Raw genomic sequence first — 20,892 nt, 5'->3', positions numbered from 1 at the left:
GTATTATGTAAGAGAACATGATCAAATTGTTCCTTGTTTATTTAAGGAACCAGCTTTTGGAGGCAAGCATGAAGGGCCATCTTCTCCAGTCTCTGGTCAGCCCTGTGGAGAGGACCAGAATGCATCACCTTCAAAACTGTCAAAAGAAGAGTTGATACAGAGCATGGATCGTGTAGATCGAGAAATTGCAAAAGTGGAACAGCAGATTCTTAAACTGAAGAAAAAGCAAGTAAGTCAGTTACAGAGAACACCATAACCAGTGCTGTTTTTGTTTTCAGTTGGCAGAACACAATATTAGTGTCTGCAAAAATAAATAAACCAAATTGCTTAATTACAATTGAAGAGTCAAAGTTCTTGTTCTGTAAGCAATGTGTACTATATAAACTTCTAAATGGGTTGGATGTAATAATCTAGTTCAGAGGTTCCCAAGCTTTTCTTATTGTGTACCCCCATCCAGATTTAACAGCTACCCACGTACCCACTTCCAGATTTACCAGTTGTCTGCATACCCCTATCCTTCTCATCACTGATGCTTTTTCTTCTTAACGCTATCTGTCTTTAGCCATCTGTCCATGTTTCACTGTTATGTACAGATATAGTTATAGTGTGACATACAACTGAAAAAACCCCTCACTAAGTTCTGAGCTCAGTTAGACTGAACAGTTGCTTGGCAACTGAATCCGCTTTGTGTGGTGATTGGAGGTGAGGGCTGTGTACATCAGCATCTCTGCATATCTTCGTTCTCGTTGTTACATCTTGAAGTAAATTAACTACCATATGTTATATAACAAATTCCCACAGAGTTTTAAAGTTTCATCTGAGTAGCCTATTATGAAAATGCAAATAAAAAAGTAAATAAAATCCACCATTACGTAATTTCTCCATGTACCCCCCAGAGATATCTCACGTACCACAGTTTGGGAACTCCTGATGTACTTCATAAATGCAGGCAGTTTTTCCATGAATCTTGTTTGTAAGTTAAATAAATAAATGTAGAGATGTTAAGAGTAAAACTGCTTACTTAGAAAAACATTGGTAACATTAAATTTTAAGGTCTTGAATTCGTTAATCTTAAGAATTTTTTTTTACACACTTTTTTTAGTAAAGCAATATATTTTAATGCAGGACTGACTTTTGTAACTGTTCTGCTGTAAATTTGCTTAGATGAGTAGCTATATAGTAAAAGAGCAACAACTTCAAACTAAATGCTGCATTATGGTCTTATGAGTTCTTATTCCAGCTTGTTAGACCCTAGATTAGAACAGCAAAAGAGAACTTGACTGGCTCTCTTACAATATTTACTGACACATTAGCACTTGTGATTTGCTTCTGTCACTTCCTTGGGTACAAAATCAGTGACTGGTTATGAAGATTGCTTGGATATGGATATGGATAAAATTAGGACCATTAATTGAACTCCTGACATAAAACTAAAAAAAAAAAAATTGTACTGTAAGTTCTGAGGTACTTTTAAATGAACTGTAAAGTTAGGACTTTATCCTGTTCTCAGTATGTGGTATTTTATAAAATCTTAAAAGCTGATTTCTTATACAACGTGATAACACAGCAAATCACGTATAAGGGGGTAGGCATAGCCATTACATTGGAGGTGTATGTTTTTCTTTATTGTATATTTCTGGCTTGCAGGAGGGAAGGATATTTACAGCACAAAGATAAACCGACATTGATTCATATATAAAGGAATGTTTTGATGAGAGAGGCAAATCAGGAGGTTAATTGCTGTGAAAAACAAATATTGTATATATTTGTTTGATGCTACTATAACCTTTTAAACTTCTGTGTGTGTGTTCAGTAAGTTATTTCTGCCATGAAGTATCATTGTGGATTGTTAGAATAATGATGACAGGAGTTACTTCAAATAAGGAGTTCAAAAGCGTATCAGCAACCAAGATTTTAAGTATATTATTTTAATATACTGTCAAACTTTTTGGGGAAGTATTGCCTTAGCATGAAAGCTCGAGACAATTGGTGTTCCTTGGCTTTAATTTTTTGATTGAAAGTTAAATATTTTTATTGATAAAAGCATAGTGCTGTGCTGTAGTTTAGTTGAATCAGACGTGTTTCAGTTTTGACAGATGTGGGTGCACCTCAAAAAGGTTTAGTTTACAAATATTAGTGGAAAAATACTGTCTTGTTGCCAGTTCTATTGGCACTAACCCCTGTTTGTTCATACCTTGCCAATTAAATGATGAAATGACAGGCACAGCAAACTGTTGATCAGATGCATATTTTATCTCTGGTGACTAATTACTGGTTAGGGTAACATGGTACGGATGGCTGATTTTCTTTCTCTCGTCTCTTAGCAACAACTCGAAGAAGAAGCTGCTAAACCTCCAGAGCCAGAGAGGCCTGTCTCCCCTCCTCCAGTGGAACAGAAACACCGCAGTATTGTCCAAATTATTTATGATGAAAATCGGGTAAGCTTGCATCTTAGATTTGGTTGGCTGAGCATGATTATATATAATCTTACACCATGTGCTACATTCCTCATTGTGTGCTGATTCAGACTTTTAAATATGCTGCAGTCTTTTCATATTTTAATCATTTTGATTATTTTTCAATCAGAACATAGTAACTTCTTTTTTTAATGACAAATGCTTGCATGAGATTTTCATTCCGAATCTCAGAATGTTTTGAGCCTTGAAGGTGTTTGACAAACAAAAGCAATGAATATGAGTCCGTGTGACCCCAATCTCTGGACTGGTGCTGTGATAACATTTTAGTGCCTCATGGAGTTTGATCTCCTGCCTTGTCTTTAATCACATAAATACTGGCAAGCCTGACTGAGTGGTAAATTCTCATTTAAATTTTGTAGATGAGTAATATGGGGTGTAACGTGGTGTTCCATGCCTTTTTTAAAAAGTCTGAGTTCTGACACTTAAGGATTTGGGTGAATGGATGAATGTAAAGATGAAATATTTGGGCAAACTTTTAGAGCTGCTTATGCTGCATTAGTGGCTAATAAAGAGCAGAAGTTCAGTGACGCCAAAACTGCAGCAACTCTGATCTACCAGATCCCTGGTCTGTTAGTCTGCTGAACAGCTCTTGAAGTCCATTTCTTGGTTTTCCTAGGGATTTTTGGGTTGGGGACTATAAGTATAGGGGGTAACTAAGAGTGCCTTATTGTTTTGGTTAGTTACATGGGCAAAATATGAGTGTGTTTAATGGTACTTCATGTGCATTTTAAAATAGTTGTGGAGAGTCTCAGAACTCTGGACAGGTGTTTATACCTTTTCTACATTTTCTTACTGTTTTAATTTATAACAGTGGCCCTCTTCGGTGAGGGTTTTAATTCTTCAAAGATTCAGGTTCTTTTCCTTTCCACCCTCTGTCCCAATCACATTTTTTAGGAAATGCTGTATTTAAAATATTAACATTTCTAAAATCAAAAATTTGTTCAACTCAGCAAGGGCAGGGTCTGTCTTCATTGTATGTCTTGTACAATCCTAAGAATATTGATAGTGCATAACTTGGCATGCATTTTGCCAAGTGCAGATATAACCAAGTTATTTCTGCTGCCTGCTACACAAATATTGTGACATTTGTGTATGCAATATTTGTTTGGTTATCTTTTTCTGTAGTTTTGCAAGAAAGTAGTCCCCTTTGCAGCATCATGGTTAGAGGGTGGATGTTGTAATGGTATAACTCTTGATTTTAATGCTCAGCTGTACTTAAAGAATGTAACTCAACTAAGAGAGATAAAGTTCAGTTCCAGGATGTGTTTTGAGACCAAACAAACCATTTTTACCAGGGTAATTTTATACCATTCTTCTGATATGTAATTACTTTGTACAGCTGTGGGTTCCAAAATATTTGTCATTTTTCTGAGTTCAGAATAGTACATGTAGAAAAGTAGTAGAATTTAGTAGAGCACACTTTCTAAAAATAATGTCTGGGGTTTTTTTGTTTAATTTTTGCTGGCATGTGAACCCCCAGGGATAACTTGTAGAACTGATAACTTGGAGAGAGGAAGCAGCTTAAAAATAAGTGTATTTCTTACTCTGTTTGTTTGCTAAAGAGAGAGTTTAGAAGGATAGGTGGATTAAATGAACTTGTGAAAGCTGGATGAGTAACTCACTCTGTTCCCTTAGGAACAAGATAGTATTTTTTGCCCTTTCACAAAGCACTGTGGGTGGATGTGTTGGGTTAATCTGTAGTGATATGTAGCTTAAAAAAAGGCATATTGGACATATGGGTTGATTTTATTTTTTGTATATTGCTCTTTGTCTTTACCTTATAATGACTACCTTAACTCAGCCTTTCTAAATCATGCTTCTCAGGCTATGGAGCACATTTTCCCTGCCTTCAAATAATTATTTGCAGTCTGACCCACTGTGTGCTAGTTGCTTTCCAAACACCTAAGAAGGATGGTTCCTGCACAGATGAGCTCACAGCTTAAAAGTCAGACAAGTAGATAGAGATCTAGGGAATAACCAGAGACAATTTATTTATGTTAACTTGATTCACTGTAGAGAATGGGTGGATGAGGTAATACTTTCATTGGACCAACTTCTGTTGGTGAGAGAGACAAGCTTTTGAGCTACACAGAATCACTATAGGCAATGTGGCAGAAGCAGGTTACAAGAGACTTAAATATGGATGGGGGATTTTTCTTTGCAGATGACCTTGGGGCAAGATGTTAAAGATAGTTTCGACAGTCCAATTTGCATTATTACTGAATAAAACTGCATTAATATTTAGACAATACAAAATATCTTTCACAGAAAAAAGCAGAAGAAGCTCATAAAATTTTTGAAGGGCTTGGTCCAAAAGTTGAACTGGTAAGTTCTTTTATTGCCTGTCTTGCTTTTCTTTCTGTGTTTCTTCTCCCAAGATGAACAGACATAAGAGAGTATGATTGCATAACTTAAACTTATGGCTTTAAAAAAAAAATCTAGGCTTTTTTTTAAATATAATTGACTTACTTTATATATGGTCTTGAGGTCTTGTATGTCTGTCCATTTCTGTAATTAAGGCCTTGTCTACTCTACCTCGGTAAGTCAACCTAAGTTACACTACTCCAGCTACATGAGTAACGTAACTGGAGTTGGTGTAGCTTGGGTTAATTTTACTGCGGTGTCTACATCGTGCTGCGTCAATGAGAGACACTCTCCCATTGACGTACATTACTCTTCTTGTTCCCGTGGAGTCGACTGGAGAGCGCTCTGCCATCGATTTAGCGATAAGTGCAGACATGGCCTAAGATGGTTCTTTGAATGTTTCCAAACATTAAATGATGTGCACAGGCCAGGGGAGACAATGTAGTTATAATGTGCCAGAAATTTAAAGTGGCTGACGTAGTATAACTTTTTTTTTAAATGGGCTAGCAACCCCACCCCCTGATGGGAGTAGTCTGTTGAAGATTACTTAAAACACATCTTTTTTTAAACTTGTCAGCTGTTTGGCCAGTTCACTAAAGAACTTAAGCACGTGCATATGTTCATCCTGATTCCTGCAAAACATGTAAGCATGTAACCCTTAAAAAGCCTGAGCAGTCCTATTGATTTAAGTGGGACTTATATAGCATATACATAAGTACACTGCTGAATCAAGGGCTCAATGATCTGACTGACTCAGTTTGTAATTTTTGGTAAGCAAATTTTAATAAACTTGAAATACAAGTGTTTTTAAAATGTTTGAGTCAACTTTATTTGAAAATGAATTATTTAGTCTAGTGATCACTTTATAGTATCAGACTAAATCCAGTGACCTAGAGAAACCCTTTAACTCCTGTTCATTTTAGGTCATTGCATCTCACAGGTTGGGCATTCTGTTTGCTTTAACATGTTGTGTATTTGTAGAATTAAACACAAGTGTAATGTTCTTAATGTATATGCCAATCCATTTTGTAGCCACTTTACAACCAACCATCAGACACAAAGGTGTACCATGAAAACATCAAAACGTAAGTACCAAACATCTTGTAATGGTACTGTTTTAAAAGGGCCTCAAGCAAAACATCCTATTTTTTACATACCAATGTCACTATATTTTATTGTAACAAAGAAAACATTGAAACTTCAAAATCTCACTTGCTTTCTATGATTTATGAAACATTTTCCTTTTTCAATTATTTTAGCTAGCTCAATGAAAATAGACAATTTCTAGCGCATTCCGTTTTCAGATTTTTGTGTACTAGAACAATCCTGCAACACCTGGGTTGCAGATACTGCAGGAGAATTAAAAACACTTTTTTCCACTGGAATTTTTTAAAATGAAAACATTTATATTTGTCTTAGGTTTTGGAAGAGTTTTCTGTGGCAGGCTCTGAATTGTCACTGCATGCTACACTTCTCCACTATTTGTTGCTTAGGACAAACTAAATTCAGCTTCATGAAGTTGACTGCTTTATCTTCTGGTAGAAAGTGTGGATTTTGAAAGTTAACATTCATTGATTTCTTGCTATCTCTTTGTCAAAATAGTAATAGCCTCATGCTTTATGATCAAGTAAGGAACTGAAGTACCATTTATGTGGCTAAATCATTCTTTAGCATGGTTAATCATCTTAAGCTTTATGCCCAATCAGTATTGAGCCCTTCTCTCAACACCCTGCAGACATTATGGTGAGCGGGCTGTGAGGAAAGAAAATGTTGATTAAAATGGTACTTCCATCCTGCTAGAAGGCAACATTGCCTTTTCCCTACAAAATGCCATAACTAAATAGAGAAGGATTTCAGAAACTCTCGTTGTTATATCAAAATGATTAAGGCTTTAGCCCTATGTTTCCAGTGACATTTTGGAATATCTGAGTGCCTTTGAGTTTACAACAAAACAGTCTGTGCCTATACAGGAAGAGTCTCGTATACAATTCCTCTGTCTCCAGGCTATGTACCTGTAGTGTTCATGAGGGATTCCACAGAGGGTGTACAGTGCTTTCAATTTATACCTGTTTTCTGGGACAAACAACTGTTTGGAAAAGATTGTTTTATACTGTGATACTTCTAGCAAGATACCCCTCATGACCTAGGAAACTCAAGGAGAATAATCTTTCATGATTTTTGTAGGACAGTAGGCATCTGTAACTCTAAGACTAAGCAGTTTCAGATGTAGCTGAAATCTACAGTGCTGACCAGGGTCATTAGATTATTCAGTGATAACTTATCTAGTATGAGCCTGGAGTTTTTCCCAAAATAAAGATTTTTATTTAAAGTCAAAATTACTCTTTTCTAGTAATGGTTTTTGTAAGGTCACTTACTAATAAGTGGCTTTGATATAATAATGAATATATTTGATGCTAGGATATCCTGAGGTTACGTGTAATGGCTTGTAATATACTGGGTATATAAATGTTAATTGTTGAGTGTCTTGTGAATTGGGGAAAGGTGCTGTTTGCATTGAGGAGTGGGATGCTTCCCAGGAACTATTTTATAAATGTTTAATCTAGGAATTATTTTGAGGGAGTTCTATATCCCGTGCTATTCAGGAGGTCAGACTAGATGATTGATTTGTGCTTCTCTTTTGGGCTATGTATTTTTATGATTTTGTTTAATTTGTAGCCTGCATCAGGCTTTTATAACCAAGATATAGGCCCTCTGGAAAAAAATCACTTGAAGTTTTTGAGACAACCTTAACTTTAGCTGCAGTATTAAAGCCAGAATAAGTCTTGTTGATAAACTATACCTTCTTCATAAGGTACTCTCTGGAAGGCAGATCTTTTTTGCATATGCAACCGGTGGTCCTCGATATTTACTTTCTAGATACTGTGAAGAATTCTAAAAATAAGCCACCTCTGGTACAGTTTAGCCCTTACATTTTAATAATTTAAAAAAATCCCATCCCATTTCCTAATCAGCCTTACCAACCTTTCCCAGTTTGGTGTGCATGCTGATGTTTCTTCCTTCAATATAAAATTTCTCATTACCCTGAGAATGGTTTGGAAGAGTATACTTTAAACTTAAATACACAAAACTCTCTTCTAAATACTGTATTTTCTTGAAATACAAAGTGGAAAACAGTATTGAAAGTGAAATATAATAGTAGAATTTGCAGAGCAGAAAGTTATTTTATACATGTGGGAGGAAATTCAAGAATATACACCTCTACCCTGATATAACGCTGTCCTCGGGAGCCAAAAAATCTTACTGCTGGAGCGCAGCCCCCCCGAGCGAGAGCTGCTTTACTGCGTTATATCCGAATTCGCGTTATATCGGGATAGAGGTGTATGTGCAAATGTTACGAAAAAATTAACCTTCAGGGAGTCTGGAACATGCATATGACAATGAGTAAGCTGGTGAATTTTTTAGAATTTTTCATCTTATTTATATCTTTAAATGTAGAAGACAAAATTACAAAAGATAGATTCATTATAATAAAGAACTCTGTACAAGGGACATTGAATTTTCAGGAATAATATATTACAAAGTAAAATACATATCAGTGTCACAGTTTAGTTAGCTTTGTGTACCAATACCAAATCGCGATGACATAGGTGATTATAACATGTACTTGTAAACTTATACCTTTGAGTGAATGAGTTGCAAAGGCCCATCAGAACTTTGCCACGTTCAGTGTTTAGTCCCATCCTGTCCATCTGTGGTGAGGAGACTCCTAGGTTTACATAGGTTGGCTGGGGTCCTCTTAATCAGTCTCTTGGCCAATCCTTCCCTCTTCAGGGATAGCTTCTGTTGCATATAATAGGATTTTAGTTTCATGGGTTTTTTTCTGCAATATCAAACATCTTCTGAGGTGCAAGCAAGAAAAAGAAATATTAGATGAATCAGCCATCCATATTTTCAGTAACTTATTTTGAAGATCCCTGATATTGCTAAAGTCTGTGATTAAAATGTAACTTTTTAAAACTCTTTTCCAATTCTTTTGTTTTCTAGAAACCAAGTGATGAGGAAAAAGCTGATTTTGTTTTTTAAGAGAAGAAATCATGCAAGGAAACAAAGGGTAATGCTGCAATATTTTTGTGGAAGTTAGAGTATTGACAGATAGGTAGTGTCTAGTTGGGCATGTTGACTCAAATGCTTATTCACATGTATATACAAAAATCAGTTTTGTATAAATCTGCACATTCCAGGTTAATATTAGTATTCTTTGCATATTTGTGTTTAGCAGTAGGCTATGTCAGAAATACTAGTGGCTTCGAGAATGTGCGTGTAGACTGAAGTGGAAGGGCTGCATTTGTACTTGGTAACTTGTGCATGAATGAAATGTTTTTCTATTCTAGTTACTGTGCATCTATATACTGCTGCTAGAAATTCATTTCATAATGTTACATCAGTTGATGAATACCAGACAACTCACTGGTGAACAGTGTAAAATAGTTACTGTACCTCACCAGCAGAGTTTTTCAAACTGAATGATATACTCCAGTTTTCATTTTTAAATGCTCTCCTGCTTAACCTAAACTTAAAGGGGTGCAAGCAAGTTAAAATACATTTGTAAAACTAACTTCTGTACATGTGGTGTTAGTAAAATCTGAGATGATTTAAAAAAAAATCTTCTCTATTTCACTCTCTACCTTTTATGCTGTTTCTCTACTCTTTTGCATTTAATTTTGTGTGGGTGATGAAAATAAACTAGTCAATGTTGCTTTCTCATTCTCAGGTTCGGCAAGGTTTTGGTTTGCAAATACTGCAGAGAATTCAGACAATTTTTTGCTTCTTTTATGAAAACCCATTTTTATCCAAAACCTAAATTTTAGGCCTAAATTGCTTGTTAGTACCCTCCAAATCCAGATGAACTTGAAAATTAAGGCTGTGAATCAAAATTCCTATTTATCTGATTGGGAATCCAGTTAATAAAATCACTGTATGATAAAGCTTAAGCATTCATTTTGAAGTAAATGAGAATTTTTAGATTACTTTCTGTGAAATAGCAAACAAGCAAATTTTAAATGCTTTTAAAAAAGGCTTACGATCAGTTTCCAATGTCTTATTGTAATTGCCATGGCAGGTCCCTCCTCAAACTCCTTTCCCTGTATGGTAACTATTTGGTAAAGGGAGAAAACATCATTCAAAACTTTAGTCTTAAAGTCTGAAAGCATTTTTACTCCAGTGTGTGTATGTTAGATACCGGTGTTGTTATCAGAGCACTGTTTTACAAATTCCATTATAGGGAGTGACATCTTTTTTGGCCTTGCATGATGTCTGAAACAGCACTTTTTAAATAAATGAAAAGTTAAACATCACTTCATCTCCATCCTGGAATCTCTTTGCGTTTACAGTACTCTTTCCTTCAGATGGCTCTAGTTTTCCCGGGGCAGCCATTCCTTTCCTGACACTGAGGTCAGGGATATATTTCACTTATTCCAAACCCATCCCTTTAGTAGATGACAACACAAAAAAACCTTGGTATGGACAACATCAGTTACTGAAGAACCAGCAATAACATTTCTCAAATACCACAGAGAGACGCACAGTATAAGAACCTAATTAAATAATTAAATCTGCAGGAGTTGTTTTGTCAGTGATGAAGCCACTTCCTACCTCCTTAAAATTGGGCACATCACCTATAAAGTAAAGAGCCATCAGGCTGGTAGGAATTTCCTTTATGCATTTCTGAACCCAGCGTCTCTTGTAAGGCAACATATCAGAGCGTTGGGTTAGTGAAATGCTGATAGTTTATTGGGGTTTAATTCCATCACTTTTATTTTTGGAATTTAACAGGAACAGAAAATCTGTCAACGTTATGATCAACTGATGGAGGCATGGGAGAAGAAAGTAGACAGGATAGAAAATAATCCCCGCAGGAAAGCTAAAGAAAGTAAAACAAGAGAGTACTATGAGAAACAGTTCCCAGAAATCCGAAAGCAAAGAGAACAGCAAGAACGATTTCAAAGGTAATACCACACAATCTAAATATTCCTCTAAAATACCGTCATGATTTGTTTCTAAATTCTATCAAATACAGAATGTTTCAGCTTAATGGTAAGTCTTTCATTTGTCTCCAGTATAATATTTTGAAAACATCTCTTTCAGATTCTCAGTTTATGAGGCAAAGTGAAATGACAGTTTGTTCAGGGGGGGGCAGGAATAGCTCAGTGGTTTGAGCACTGGCCTGCTATACCCAGGGTTGTGAGTTCAATCCTTGAGGGGACCATTTGGGTTATTGGTCCTGCTTTGAGCAGGGGGTTGGACTAGATGATCTTCTGAAGTCCCTTACAACCCTAATGATCCATGATTCTATGTAACTGAACACATCCCGTTATTAGTTCCCTAGGTTTCATGGCATCAGGTTCAAACTTCCCTTCACCTTTAAGGACCTTCACAATTTTGCCCTTACTGCTTATCCACTCTTGTCTCTTACCACATCTCCCCATTCTATTTTGCCAACAGTGCCAGCCTCATTAGTTTGTTTATTGGCATCTTAGACTGCTCTACCTTCTTTCACCTTTTCCCTTGTTCCCTGTCACCTGCTCTTCAAATCCATCATCAAACCTCACTCCTGCCATGATACCTGTAAGAAATTGGCTAATTGATAATGGCTAGTTTGAAGGATAGATTGTAATAGTGAGAGTACTTGCATGAGGAATGCTATTCACATGCATAAGCATTTGCAGAAGTGGACGTTAATTTTATAAATTATGCACAGAGCTCCAGCTTTGGATGGGGAAATTTAATTTCACGCCTAGAAGTCAATTCGTAGCTAATATTTTTCTGTCAGATGTCTGTATCGTTCCTTTGTGTCTCATGACAATTGATGTTCACTAGACTAATGCACACAAGGACAAAGTTACATGATTTTTCCTTAAATTATGTTTATTAAGTGACTTATAGCAAGCTTTACATGTTTCATCTGTCAGGAAGCTGTGGTTACTGAAATACAGTGTTGTAATTTAACTCCTTGCTGTTTAAGATACCTCTTGGATTAAGATTAAGAAAACTTGCATTGTATTCATCCTCCATTGTCTTCTATGTACAAGTCACTTTTTTGGGGAATATGACAGTTTAACGTTATATAGTACTTGTAGACAGTGGGTTTAAATATTTTTTAAAATGCTTTAAAAATAGAATTAGACCAAATTTGTTTCATATTTTCCATTGCACCCGAGTTCTCTGGGTATATTAAAACAATTTCAAAACCTTAAAATTTAGACTTCAGAAGAATAGACTTAAATCTTCCAGATCCATAAAGAATTCATCCCATCTTCTCTCCTAAACAATCTTCTTCCATGACCTCAGAAAAAGCTTGCAGAAGCCAACAGATCTTATAGTGTATTCTTGGGGTCCCCTGCTCTGTGTTCCAATGGATCAAGGAGAGGACAAGGGAAAGCAACTTATTGCATTAATAAAGATTACCTATAAGAGGCTTCTATTTTTGAGTGCTATTTTAAAAAATAAAAAATGAAATACTATTTATTGGATTGTAAGCTCCTGGGTGCAGGGACTGTCTTTTGGTTATGTGTTTTAGTGTCTAGCATAATGGGATCCTTGTCTATGCTTGGGATCTGTAAGTGCTTCCTCAGTTAAGACCCAATTAGTATTTGGACCCAATGTAATAGATTTGACTGCTTTCATTAATATTTTAGTGATGGAAAAGGCCCATTAGGATGTTTTGTCTATCTTGCTGTTGGGGCCAGGTTGTGCCCTGTTGCACATGCTCTAGTGACTTAAACTTTAAAATATTGACTATCAAAAAGTCCACTTTCTGGTGAGATTAGTGTGATTTTTAGTTGAGAGAGAACTGACTTGGGAAATGGTCTGCAATTTATAACACCTCTTCAAATTAAAAATTAAATATTTTTTCTTTAGTAAAGTGAGCATTAGTAGTAATTTGTTTTGGTAATTAATTGACTAAATCTGTGCAAGGCAAATTTGAACATATTCTCAGGTCTCTCTTGTGAAATAGAAACTGTTCTTTGCAGAATGCATTGTTTAAGGACAAAACAATTTCCATACCACTGCTATAACAATTCTAATACTTAGCTGTAAGTGTGTGTATAAGGTGGGATTTTCAAAAGTATTCATCTTTGGCCTAACTGCTCCCACTGAAGTAATGATAAAACTCCTCTGATTCTTGTAGGATTGACACCAGAAACTCTACCGTGTGCCTTTTTGCTGAGCATGAGGCCTCCCAAGTCCACATCTAAAATTCATTAGCCATTTAAAAGTGCAATGTGTAACCTACATTGGGTATTTCGTGATGCTACTTTTCTAGTTACCTGTCTCTCAAATGAGCTATATTTAAACTTATCTGAAATGTTTTCTCATGTGAAATCTCAACATATGGATCTTTTTCAAAAACTAGGGTTGGCCAAAGAGGGGCTGGCCTTTCAGCAACTATTGCTAGAAGTGAACATGAGATTTCTGAAATCATTGATGGACTCTCTGAGCAGGAGGTGAGGCCATTGTTTGTTTCAATTTATCAAAGCAGCAAATTATTTATTTCACCCTTCTACTCAGATGTTGATAATCCACTTTGGATTTTCTTCCTTTATGAGCTTGTTTTAGATTAGTTCAAGATACCCTTTGTGAGTTTTATCATGACCTGGATCTTTGCTCTCATATATCTTCCTTTTTAGGGTCTAGACTTCACCATCACAGCTCTGCTGTGGTAGACCTAGGGTGTGAAACTTTCCTTTGACATCTAATTTCTCCCTACTTGTAAGAGACTCCTGAAAACCTTTCCTTTTAAAAGGCTTTGTTGTTATAACAGCTGTTAATGATGTGTAGTACTATTCCTTCATCCCCTTCAGTTATGTGAATATTAATTGGGATGGCCACAACTTCTGAAGGAGAGAAAATAAAATTGTGTGAAAGGATTAAGATGGCTGAATCTGTGTACTGTGTTGCCCATGAGAACCATTTAATAAATAACATAGGAACCATAAACATTCATAGAAACTGTCTTATTTTGCCTATAGAACAACGAAAAACAAATGCGTCAGCTCTCTGTCATTCCTCCCATGATGTTTGATGCAGAACAAAGACGAGTGAAGTTTATTAATATGAATGGTCTGATGGAGGACCCCATGAAGGTGTATAAAGACAGACAGTTCATGAATGTCTGGACAGACCACGAGAAGGAGATATTTAAGGAAAAGTAATTAAGTCTTTTATCTGTTTTTATTACACTGCAAGTGACAGGTGAATGTCTAAGTGTATAGTAAACATTAATAACAATATTCATTTTCAGCTCACTCTTGTTACAAACTCATGTGGTGATATTTCATCAGGGAGCCAAGGCTCTCGGATTACTACAGCAGAATGCTCTGTGTGGATGGAATATTACGTAGCTTTAGACTTGATCATGCATTTTCCTATTGGGTCAGGCATCAACCACTTGCTTATTTCTACTTCTTTTTGCTTTGTCTTTAGACAGGAAACTTGGTAAAAGATGTTTTAATTTACTAAACAGATTAAAATAATTAAGCCAAGTAGTTGTAGTTTTTGACTATATTAACCTATAGCGTGGTTTAATTTGAATATGCTTAAATCAGTAATGTGAAAACTACACACTTAGGTTAAACTAGCTTCTTTTTTGGAAATGAATGAGTTCTTGATGGAACACAATTGTTTGACTTCTTTGTCTATGTGATTATATATAGTTGTCAGAATTTAAAAGTAATTTCTGATTTTATAAAAGGTTTGTCCAACATCCCAAGAACTTTGGTCTAATTGCCTCCTACCTGGAAAGAAAGGTAAGGCATTTTTAGAACGTAAATACTACATGAAGTGTGGTCTCTTACTTTTCTAATGTAAGTCACTTTTCCTGTAACTTTTAACCCAAGCAGAAAAAATATTATTCCAAAACCAAATCTCCTATTAGCTGCAAAGGCAGTAATTATATGTCAGCAGAAATAAAACAATGATGCAAAACAAGTTGCATGTTAAACATCTAACAAAGCTCAATAGTGTTTACTTTCATGGATAAAAGAGTAAAAGAAAATGGCATTTTGCAAGATGTTTTGTTTGAAATAGGTAAGTTGCATCTCACCTTTTGGTTAGCAACAGAACTGACTCTTCCTGCTAGCATGCTTGCTCTAAGATCCTGAATCTGCACTATTAAAGTCAGTGGTTTTTCACTGAGAACAGGGTCAGCCTTTTAAGTCAGAGCTGAGCCTGCACAGCCTAGGTAAGGAATGATTCCCAATTTAGAACCAATCAAGATTCTTTTGACAGAGCATCTCAAATACTAATAGCTATTTTGATAAATGGAGGCTTTCCCACTGTTAATTATATAATGTAAGTTAAATCATAAAGAATAAACTAGCTGCAGGGTATTATGAAAATACATGTGCTTAGGTTTGATGTTGTAGGATAGCTGTTTTTTTCTGTTTGTATGCATTAATCAGTTTAATTGCTGAGCAAAATTCTAACAACTTCTCTGAATCCAGTGACTAGAATAGTATAAATAGTTGAATGACATCATATTTAATGTATTTAATAGGGTTTGACTTTTGAATTACAGAAACTGATTTTTCCTCTTTCATTTTAGAATGTTCCAGACTGTGTTTTGTATTATTATTTGACCAAGAAAAATGAGAATTATAAAGCCCTTGTACGAAGAAATTATGGCAAACGTAGAGGAAGAAACCAGGTATGTTGCTTATGTTTCAGTGACTCTTTGAATGCACATGTGAACCAAGTAAAATAATAACTATCTTTTTGTATATTGTTGAGTGATCAAGCACATTGCATAAGAAATGACTAAAAATAGGAAAACATAGGATTTTAGAAACTACCATTTTTAGTCCTTTCTGAAATAAGAAATGGATTCCATAATTCTGGGTTTTCAATAACTTTTTATAAAAGTATTGTCTTCATAAATCTTTGCTTTGCTCATTTGTGGCTTTCATTTTGACAATTCATTTTGTTTGAGCACCCAACAATACAAATTGAGGTCAGATTTATTAGTAAATCATATGGCGGAGCCAACGGAAATTAGGTCGGACATACGATGTTCATTGGAAAATACATAACCACTTCACACATCAATATCTGTCAAAAAGCAGAAATTAATAGCGATCATTTTCTGGTGGTCAGGATGAAAGTCAAACTGACATTTTGTAGCAAGAAGAAAAATAGACCAGTTACGTTAATATATGTAAATTAACCAATTTGCTGATTCAGGAAGAATTTACTTGGAAGTATTGGAATTCTTTAAAGAGGAAGAGAATAATGTATTATGAGAAATACTTAGTAGGCTGCCAGGGTTAACATGGAAATTGGAAAGTAATGAAAAAAAAATTGAAGAGACTTAAAATTTTTGTTGGAAAATGGGAAGAGAGGAGGAGAACACTATATTGGATGTGGGACAAGTCAGTTTCAGAAGAGGAGAGAATACATTCAGCTAAAAAGCATTTTGTAAAGTGTCAAGAGAGGAAGCAAATGTGTTGGCATAGGCAGAGTAATGAAGAAAGCATGGCCTGCAGATAAAATAAATAGTCAAAGAACTGTATGTAATGACTACATGAATGGCAAAGATTGAAACCTTTGAATCCTTAAACTGATACTGACAACCAGAAATGATAGTGGACAAAACTCCTTGACGAAATATGAAACACTTTATGGAAACTGCAGTTTAATTTTGTCAGTTTCTCAGTGTCTTTTTTAGACAGATGAAATTATAGAACTATTGTGGTTGGAAGATCCCCAAGTCTTCGTCTTTAGGTTGTCTCAGAAATGACTAGTCTGCAGAAATCAGTTGCATCCTGGTAACATTACTGAAAAGGAAGAATTGGTGAGACTTCCAAGTATTGTGGCTGCACAGATCTGGGGTGATTTGTAAGTTGGGGAATTGAGTGAACCTCAAATGCAGATCAAAGAAATATGGCTTAACAGTACAAGGCATTGATCATATTAGCTATAGCAAATGGGGAGATTTAACTGCCAATAGGAGACAGAAAACTCTTGACAGCAATTTAGCCAATCATTGATAGTTAAGGCAGATCTTGTAGTGACGTACTGCAAGAAACCTGCCACCTCTCACCATCCTGTAGGACTGTGCCCTTCTGCCCAAAGCATTTAACTATTCCTGAAATGGCTAGTCCAGAGGTGTTCTAATTCATTCTTGTATTGAAATACTTTAGGGTCATGTAAATTTATGTAAAAATCCATGCAGTAAAATTCTGTTAAATTTGAAATTGGCATATTGACTTGGACAAACTTTTTGAATGAAGGAAAGAGGGAAGGAATTCTCTTGCTGAGAGAGTTAATCTAATTAGTGATTAGCATAGAATACTCTCGCATGAAAACAGATGGGAACACACTAGCTGTAAACCTGCTCCAACATACCTATTAAAATAGACAACCCTTCACAGGTCTGTCCTTACTATTGTGGTGAAGCTGTTTAAATTAAATTCCTGCTAGTATAAAAAAAGGCCATCTCATAGGAGGTTTTTTCCTCCCTTGCCACAGTGGCCACACTTCTCAGTGTGCATCAACAGATCTTTGATCAGAGCTAAGCACCCTATGACTAATCATTGACTACTAGATCAGGAGATTGTGTTGAGACATTACATACTTTGCCAGCTCTTCTCTGAAAACATTAATCATTGTGGATATTTTGTTACAAATTGTACTGAAGTCCATCAGTGTGTGATTTTATGATGGCGTCAGATTCTGGGAGAGGGTTGGGGGTGCGGTGCTTACCTGGGACTCCGGGACGGGACGGGGGACCTCTGCATTTCTGCCCCCTTGCACTGCCCCCACAGAGTCCCATTGGCCGCAGGGGCACTCAAGGTGGGAGCAGTGCATGGAGGCACAGCTCTGCCCCACCTCTGGGCCACAGGGAGGGGCCAGCAGCCATTGAAGCGAACAGGCAGACATCGCTCAGCTCTGCTGCGTTGCCGGAGCCCCTGAGGGACCCTAAAATTGCTGGAGCCCTGTGAGCTACATTGGGGAGGCTCGCCAGCTGCAGATGGCCCACAGGCTAGGAGTTTGAAACCCCTACTTTATACTGACAGTCTGCTGCTGATTATAATTAATATTTAGACATAACTTGCATTCAAAAAACTAGTGCAGTTTGATCATATTTTTTGTTGCTCTATAACACTTAAGTCCTTCAGAACTAGTAAACTGCATTTGAGCATGAGGGTGGGGTATATGCTATTTCATCCTAAAGTCAGTAGTGCTTTAGTTCTTCTGTACAGTAGTTAATGTATCACTATTACTGTAGTCAGGACCTGTTATTTGCAGGATAATTCATTGTAACATTTCTAAACTCTTACTGATTTGAATAAGAGAGCAAACTTGGGTTGTACATCTGATTAAAGTACATAAATTACCTCCTTAAAAGTAACTACTCTGTTTTGTGCAGTAGTCAGTTTGGAAGCTTGTGTAGATACACCAAAGTAATATTAAAAAACGTCAAAGTAAATAGGCATATTGCAGACCTAGTTGTTCGTCAGATTTTAACTTTTAGTGTTAAGACCTTTTTGAAGTATGCAGGAACCAAAACCTGTCAGAACTAGGAAGTTTTACTTGTACGATGTTAAAGGAGCAAAAGCAGTATAAGCTGAATATGGTTAAAACAAAACTATGCTCTGGCAGAGTCTGGCCCTCATTCTGTGACGATTGACTTGTAGTTTCATGGAAGGCACTGGGACTACTTGTGTGAGACAAGTTAAATGCTGCCTAATTATTAGATATGGGGGCCATAGTTTGCCAGTTGTCAGCCCAGATTAAATATTTAATGGACAAGTTATAAACATCAGAATTATGGGAAACTCTTCGTGAGTCTTGTATATACATGAAGTGGCAAGAGCACATTGGTATCTGAATCATGGTATATATGAAGAATGCTAAAATATATTTTAGATTTTTCTGTTGAATCCTGTCTTGCTCAGCTCTGAATTGTGTTGCCTTCTTTCAGAATGTGTTAATAGTTAGTAAACCCAATTTGTAGTAAGGATTTCTGTTTATAGAGTAAATTACAGAAAATTATGTTCTAGAACTGTCAAATACCTGTACTTATGCTTATAGTTATTGTGGTTATTAATATAATTTCCTTAGCCCTAACTGCAATGTAAACACTTGTATTTTCTAGCAGTTGAAAGCCTTGAGAAATCACATTATTTTGTTTGCCTGGAGCCTTTGTTTTATGAGTGTAAATGTAATTATTTTTCACCTTTTGGGGGAAAAATGACTATTGGGCTATAATACCTGAAACAACATGATGAATACACTAAACCTTAATTTGCGTCACTTTTTCAGTCCAATGGAGGGTGATATTTTTCACTGTAAATGGAAAAACTACTCATGAGTACCCATTAAAAGATAAGAGCAAACAGGAGACTCTTCTCCACTATTAATTGACCTTATCCTTTCCAGCTTCCCAGCAAGGTAGTGGGGTTTAGGATGCACCCCAGGATCTTTTTGCACTGGCAATAGAGTAACTTCAAAAGAAGCATCCCAGAATATAGGGTCATAGAAGTTAGAAGCGAGGCAGATAATAATGCAGTGAAACAGATAGCAAGTGCAGGTAGGATACAATTCTCCAGTAGAGGGCATCAGTATATTACACTGGCACAGCTGTTACTCATGGTTATGATTTAAAAACCTAAATCTTTTCTTAGCCAGTACAATTGCAACCATTTAAACTTGGCCAACATCAGCATAGGTCTCAAAATGGATGTTTATTTTGAAGGTCCTGAGTACTGGATTATGGCATATGAAGTTCTTAAGAAATGTGGAGTTTATTGTGTCATAAGAGACATGTTTTTCTTTAGTTAAAGTAAATCTAGAAGGGGAAAGACTTGCATGGGGAGGTAACATGACAAGTGTCTGCCTTGTAGCACACGGGTTTTTTAAAATAAAGCAAATGTGTTTTTTACTTCAGAATAGAAAGTGGAGAAGCATGAATGCAAATGCAAAGTCTGATTGAAAACTGCCAGCTAGTGGGAAGGGATATTCTGATAGTTAAGTCTCAAAATTTAGTCTATCCTTTAAAAAGGATGCTCACCGGAGAACTTCCAGCTTTATCGCTACCTTCTGTGAAGTGATGATTACAGGCTATGTGAATCCTGATATATACTGGCAACACAGAAGTAACAGCTATCAAGGCACAGCAACAAACAGTTTGTTTGATTTGCACACGAAGAGGAAGAGCAGCATTACATTAACCACTTCAAAGTGAAACGAGAGGATCTAGTTGCTTGTATTTCAGAACGCCATCCAGTGGTTTATGATCTTGTTGGTTTGGTTGCTCCAGCAGTTTTTGAAGCAAAATTATTGATCAGCTGAGAGGGAAATAATAATTTTATTACAGAATTGGCCATTGAAGGGTGTAGTGTGTATATCTATAATTTAGATGGACTGAATAAAGTCTGTTTTAGTAGAAAAGCAGAAGATTAATTTGAGTGGTTAGCAGTATTTTTAAGGCTCTCTTGGAATAAAATTTCAAAGAGGGCTGGTGAGAAATATTAGTCAGTAATTTGAAATGTACTTTTCCGTAGTATAGCTGCATTGTCAGCATAAACTTATGTCTGTGGGCCGACCCATATGTCTTTGCAGCAGGTGGTACAGTCCAGTGATTTGACCCGGCAGAAACTTACTTTATTTCTGTGACAGCCAATCAAGCACAGCTCAGTGGGGATTACCTTGAGTAACCCCTGTGAGATTAGAAGCTTGCATGTGAGATGGGCAACTCTTCTGTAGGCAGCTTAAGTGGCAGGATGACAAAGTTTCCTGGAATAAACGCGTTGCTGGGTCAGCCATCCCATGCTAAGGAGCTATTGATGGTGCTGTGGGTTTTGTGCTTTTGAGTTTTATTTTGCATTAGAGCCCGACCCTTGTGCTGTGGATAGTAAGAGTTTTAATCAACAGATGAATGTGCAGGTACGTCGTTGACTGAGGCTTCAGCTGTTTAAGGTTTGTGTTTCAGCCTGCCTTTGCCCTATAGAGCATTGCATACTAGAAAAATTCACTGTGGAAAAAAACAGATTTAAACCTGTTGTTGACAATGTGCAGTGTTAAATTAGGC

At 36.4% G+C, this 20,892-nt stretch overlaps 1 protein-coding gene across 14 annotated transcripts in view; it reads left to right on the top strand.

The window, feature by feature from the left end:
* The window catches only part of NCOR1 (nuclear receptor corepressor 1), a 103,605-nt gene that overhangs the window by 30,403 nt on the left and 52,310 nt on the right, over nucleotides 1-20,892 (top strand). For all 14 annotated transcript variants that reach the window (XM_030536675.1, XM_030536684.1, XM_030536679.1 and 11 more), the window contains 10 exons: nucleotides 47-229; nucleotides 2,325-2,438; nucleotides 4,746-4,802; nucleotides 5,874-5,926; nucleotides 8,847-8,913; nucleotides 10,635-10,807; nucleotides 13,216-13,306; nucleotides 13,832-14,010; nucleotides 14,554-14,608; nucleotides 15,406-15,507. In XM_030536675.1, coding sequence (XP_030392535.1) covers nucleotides 47-229; nucleotides 2,325-2,438; nucleotides 4,746-4,802; nucleotides 5,874-5,926; nucleotides 8,847-8,913; nucleotides 10,635-10,807; nucleotides 13,216-13,306; nucleotides 13,832-14,010; nucleotides 14,554-14,608; nucleotides 15,406-15,507 — 1,074 coding nt within the window. The remainder of the gene's footprint in view (nucleotides 1-46; nucleotides 230-2,324; nucleotides 2,439-4,745; nucleotides 4,803-5,873; nucleotides 5,927-8,846; nucleotides 8,914-10,634; nucleotides 10,808-13,215; nucleotides 13,307-13,831; nucleotides 14,011-14,553; nucleotides 14,609-15,405; nucleotides 15,508-20,892) is intronic.

This window comes from Gopherus evgoodei, chromosome 17, assembly GCF_007399415.2.
Source record: "Gopherus evgoodei ecotype Sinaloan lineage chromosome 17, rGopEvg1_v1.p, whole genome shotgun sequence".
NCBI classification, from domain to species: domain Eukaryota; kingdom Metazoa; phylum Chordata; order Testudines; family Testudinidae; genus Gopherus; species Gopherus evgoodei.
The sequence above is the reverse complement of the archived record's forward strand: the minus strand, read 5'-3'. Positions and strand labels throughout refer to the sequence as shown.